The sequence below is a fragment of the Cebus imitator genome, unplaced genomic scaffold (assembly GCF_001604975.1).
Source record: "Cebus imitator isolate Cc_AM_T3 unplaced genomic scaffold, Cebus_imitator-1.0 Scaffold17, whole genome shotgun sequence".
Taxonomy (NCBI): Eukaryota; Metazoa; Chordata; class Mammalia; order Primates; family Cebidae; genus Cebus; species Cebus imitator.
The window spans coordinates 11,754,607-11,759,586 of NW_016107332.1; the positions used below are offsets into that span (position 1 = coordinate 11,754,607).

Sequence of the window (4,980 nt, forward strand, 5' to 3'; positions counted from 1 at the left end):
TGACTATCCTTAGAAGAAATTCCTAGAAACAGAACTATCACTCAGAAGGCCCTCACCTCTCAATACACAGAAAGAGATCAGGGCCCAGTTCAAATCGTGACCATCTAAGCTGCCTGTATTTGCAGCTTCACTGTACATCTTTGGATTAGTTAATTCATCTGAGTTCCCCATTTATATGAAAGAGTTAATATTAATACTTAATTCAGGACTATTGAGAAAACCAAATGAGTTAATACATTTAAAGTCTGGCACATAGTTGATTATAACGATGTTATCAAATTACCCTCCAGACAGTTGATAAGCATTTGCATTTCCAAATAGCAAGTGTTTTTATTATGTTAAGCCACTAAAATTTTGCATTTGAATTTACTTCTCCGGCTCATATAACCTCGGGTGTGCATGCCCAATTTCTGACCTGTTTCTAGTTCTTAGGTTTCTCTTATCCCAAAAAGCCTCCTTCTTTTAACATTCTCAGAGCTAATCACTCCTTACCCTTCCAAAACAATCACGCCCTGCCCACAGCCTTCCATCACAGTTGTACAGATGGTCTGCAATTAGGCCTTCCATGATTTTCAGGCTTTTTATCAGTTTCTACCCTTCGAAGAGCTTGGAGCAGTTTGCAGGATGTCTTCAATTTTAGCCTTGTCACAGAGTTCACTGGTTTCTCCAAATCAGCAATGACCTCCAAAGGTTCCTAGTACACCATGGGTACTAGGCTTCATTTTGCATTTATTTGGCATTTATTTAGCATTTGTTTACAGAATACTTCTTATGTGCTAGCACTGTGCTAAGTGTTGGGAATAGGGAATGAGGTAGGCACAGTCCCTGTCTTCCAGGAGCTTGCAACGTAATCCCCAACACTGTCTCTAACATGTCAATTAGCTGTAATTCTAAGGAAGGAAGTAATCTGTGGAGCACACAGACAATGCACCAGGATGTAACGTTGCTCCAAGAGGCTCCAAAATAAACCTGAATTCCATTAAGCCATTCCAGGCTAGAGGTGGTATGACAGGTTCACAATAACATTCCTCTGTCCTCAACCTCTTTAGAAGTATCAGACATTTCCTCACATTTCCAGAGCCCTTCTCATTTGTTCTCCTGACCTCAGTCATCTCACTGATCATAGCTTGCCCTCTCCTCCTCCTCCTCTTCCTCCTCTGGGTAGTGCCCTGAGAAAGCTATCCCTAAGCCCTTAAAGGAGAAGTCCTACTGTATTCCTGCTGAAGTTGTAGGAATCACTCTTCCCTCACTTTAGTGATAAACTCTGATATCTGGGTTTCAAACAGTAATGAAATTAGGTTTTCATTTGCTGGTTGGTTGGTGGGAAGAGTTTTTCATATCCATTCATTGTCCTCTCTCCCCAGAAATCATATGTGGGTCTGTGGAGCTGGTATGAATCCCAACTGGGAGCCCCACTCACCTCACAATTCTCTGTCCTGGCAGGCCTCAGCAAGACTTTGAGATGTGCCCAGACATGTCTGAGTTCTGGTGTAAGTATATTTAATTCTGAAGCTGGGAACGTTGCTCTACATGTTTATAAAAATGACTGTACATTAAAAACTTTATAGGAATAATTATACCAAACGTCTTAAAGGGATTGTGTTGCATGTAGTGATATTATGTGTGAAATTTGTCCTTATTTGTAAAATTTTCTCATGTCGTATCATGTAATTATGGCTTTTATAATGAAAAAAAAATGTATAGCCATATTGAAGAAAGGCATTGTGCTTCTGGAAAATCATGCCTCTATGGCAAGGCTTCAGCTGTTCTGGGCAGACGTGAGTCTGTATTCTAGGGCTGGAGCTGGCACAATGTCAGTGATCCAGCCCATCTGTTATAGGTTGAGGTTTTGGATAGAACTCCAGTTGTTCTAGTCAGGAAAAGGAGTGCTAGACAGGGAAACAGAGGAAAAAACTAATTTTACATGTTCTGGGCCCATATCTCTGATGAAGGAAACTAAAATATTCTTCTCTAAAATAAGGGACTTGTTGAGCTAAAATTAAGGTTGAAATGGAAGAGCACATTCTGCCCCTCCCCTCTGCACTTCCCACCTGAAGATGGGCTCCTTTGCTGCACTTGCTTATCAGCTCAGAAACAGAACTCAGAGATTCTGGTGCCAGAGGATCTAGGAGCAGACTTTCCTCTTCCCATACGTTTACCTTCCTACATTTTTTTTTTTTTTTTTTGCGTTTTGGAAACCTGAAGATACTCTTTTCCATTACATCATGTTTAGCCTGAAGCTACCTCCTTACATATTTTAAGTTCAGCCTAAAGGTTTCTTTGTACACAGTGAACTATAACTTAAATGGGGGTGTAAACAGACTAAAGCCTACGCTTGTGCAGCCACTGTGTTTTGGCCAAAGGGGGCCAGCTGTTCAAACCATGTTCAATAAGGTAAATGCCAAGCTATAACCAACGCAGCTGTTTCCTATTGCACTTCTGTTTTCTGAATGTCACTTTCCTTTTCCATCTGTAAATCTTCTTCCACCACAGGGTTGCACTGAAGTCTCAGCCTAGTCTAGCTCAGGAGGCTGCCTGATTTATGAGTTGTTTTTGATCAATTAAACTGTTACATTTAATTTGGCTATGGGTTGTCTTTTAACACTTCTTTGTCTTGTCCCTACATAGGATTTATGGGTCATTGTTGAAACACCATTTCAGCTAGGTCCCTAAAGCACTATCTTGAAAGAGAAATACATTTGCCCAGAGGCCTCTCTCGCATAATGGATACAAGTGTTAGTAAACTTCTGCTTATTTTTCTTTTGTTAATCTGACTTCAGGAGAGTGTCTCAACCTAGAACCTAAGAAAAAGGAAAGAAATTGTTTTTTCCCCTACACTAGCATGCCCAGTACTAGGTCAGTTAGCAAAAGAACTAAGTCCAAGTCTCATCAGCCAGTGAGATGTATTTCTTGACTGGTTAAGAGTGGCTTGGGACTTGCAGGTGGTAACTTTTAGAGACTCTAGCCTGTGTGGAGAATCTCATTTGATACTCTTGAATAAGAAGCCCTAGTTATTTCCTGATCCCTTTACAACTTAACCTGATACACAGAGACAAAAGCATGGGAGGCACAGTGTTTGCTGAGTTTCTCTGTCCTCTGAACATGTTTTAAGCCATCCGTTATCGGTTTGTCAGAAAAAAAAATTTTTATTTATTATTTTTTTGAAACAGGATTTTGCTCTGTCACCCAGGCTGGAGTGCAGTGGTACAATAATGGCTCACTGCCGCCCCGCCCTCCTAGGCTCAAGTGATCCTCCCACCTCAGCCTCCCGAGTAGCTGGGATTGTAGGCATGCACCACCATGCCCAGTTGATTTTTGTTTTTTTTGTTTTGTTTGTTTGTTTTGTTTTGTTTTCTGTAGAAATTGGGCCCTGCTACGTTGCCCAGGCTGGTGTCAAAGTCCTGGGCTCAAGTGATCCTCCCCCCTCAGCCTCTCAAAGTGCTGGGACCAGGTATGAGCCATCTGTGCCTGGCCCAGAAAAAAAAAATTCTTATTTACTTCAGTCTAATTTTTTTCATTTTAATGCCTTCTTATTTACCTATACTAGAACTTCCGACAAGAAATAGGATACTACTAACAGCCTGTGCCAAACGTGTAGTAGAATGACTTGATAATTTAACTATATTTTAGAATGATCCACAGTTACAGTGTTTTTAATATGTCTATTTTCTCATTTATGTTGGAATAGAGATGACTATACCAAACTTCTTAAAGGGATTCTGTTGGGAGTAGTGGTATGTGAAATTTGTCTTCATTTTCTAAATTTTCTAATTTTATAAATTATTATCTAATTTATGTATTAAGCCTTTATCATTTATATAAATTTTTTTTTTACGAAGAGTAGCTGTATATGTTAATTTCCTATGTGTCATTTCATTTATTTCTTTTCTGTTTGTAGCTTTCACAGTCTATGCAGATTGTTTTGAAATGCTGAAAAACTAATAATTACAAAGCAAAACCTTATTGTAGAAAAGTTAATAAATGCAGAACAACATTAACAATTTAAATGATCCATAATTCTACCACAATGGAAAATTATTTTAATATATTTGTGCATCATTCAGTTTAGTGGACTTTTTTTGGGGGGGTGATGGAGCAACCATTTATTTTCACACACTTTGACAAGGAGGTTTTCCGTAAACAACCTTTCCAGTGGATAACAGAGGACATGAGAATCAGCCTTCAGACATCAGCAGCTGCTCTGCTTAGGGCGAGATTCCCCCTTGCTCACATGGTGAGGTGGAGGGGTGTATTTCCCTTCCTTTATCAGCTTATCCCACTGCTTCCTGATGGTACTCATATGTCTCATCATTTTCTGCTGAAGTATACACTCTATGAAATCATCATATTCTATTTTGCACTCTTTCTCTGACTGAATACTACCGATTCCATGTGCACATTCTATCCATTCTTTTTCAAAAGGATGGCATTGAGCAGGAATCTTGTAGGGCTGTTCAGCACTTTGGATTGTCAACCATCGATCTATGTTAAGGCCAAACCTTTTCTGTGCGGCCAAAAAAGTCATGGCGATTGATACTCATGCCCTTGTCTTATCTCTAGTTTAGTGGTTTTTTAAAATCACAATATAATTACTGGATTTACTGGCTAAGCAAGGCTCAGCATGCTCGCCATGCTTATAACATTCTTCTAAGTGATTTCTTTCACCTACATTACTCTCCTGCTACTGTATGACCTGCTGGTTAGCTAAATCTGTGGTCAGAATGGGCACTGCCCTCAAAAGCGAGAGGGTAGGCATAATAATGATCCCTTTAAAGATATATACATCTGAATCCCTGGAACCTGTCAATATGTTATGTTACATGCAAAGGGGAATTAAGATTGCAGACAGAATTAAGGTTGCTGATTGGTTGACAGATTATCCTGGATTATCCAGGTGGACCCAATGTAACCACAAGTTTCCTTAAAAGTAGAAGGGAGAGTTCAAAAATTAGAGTCAGAAAAAGACGTGACATTGAAAGC

The 4,980-nt window shown here is 39.6% G+C and overlaps 1 protein-coding gene across 1 annotated transcript; it reads right to left on the minus strand.

Annotated features, from left to right (window-relative positions):
* Positions 1-4,189: 4,189 nt before the first annotated feature.
* Positions 4,190-4,525, minus strand: LOC108290757 (NADH dehydrogenase [ubiquinone] iron-sulfur protein 5-like). Its single transcript, XM_017510709.2, has one exon. The coding sequence runs from the start codon at positions 4,523-4,525 to the stop codon at positions 4,190-4,192; it is 336 nt and encodes a 111-aa protein (XP_017366198.1).
* Positions 4,526-4,980: the final 455 nt, after the last annotated feature.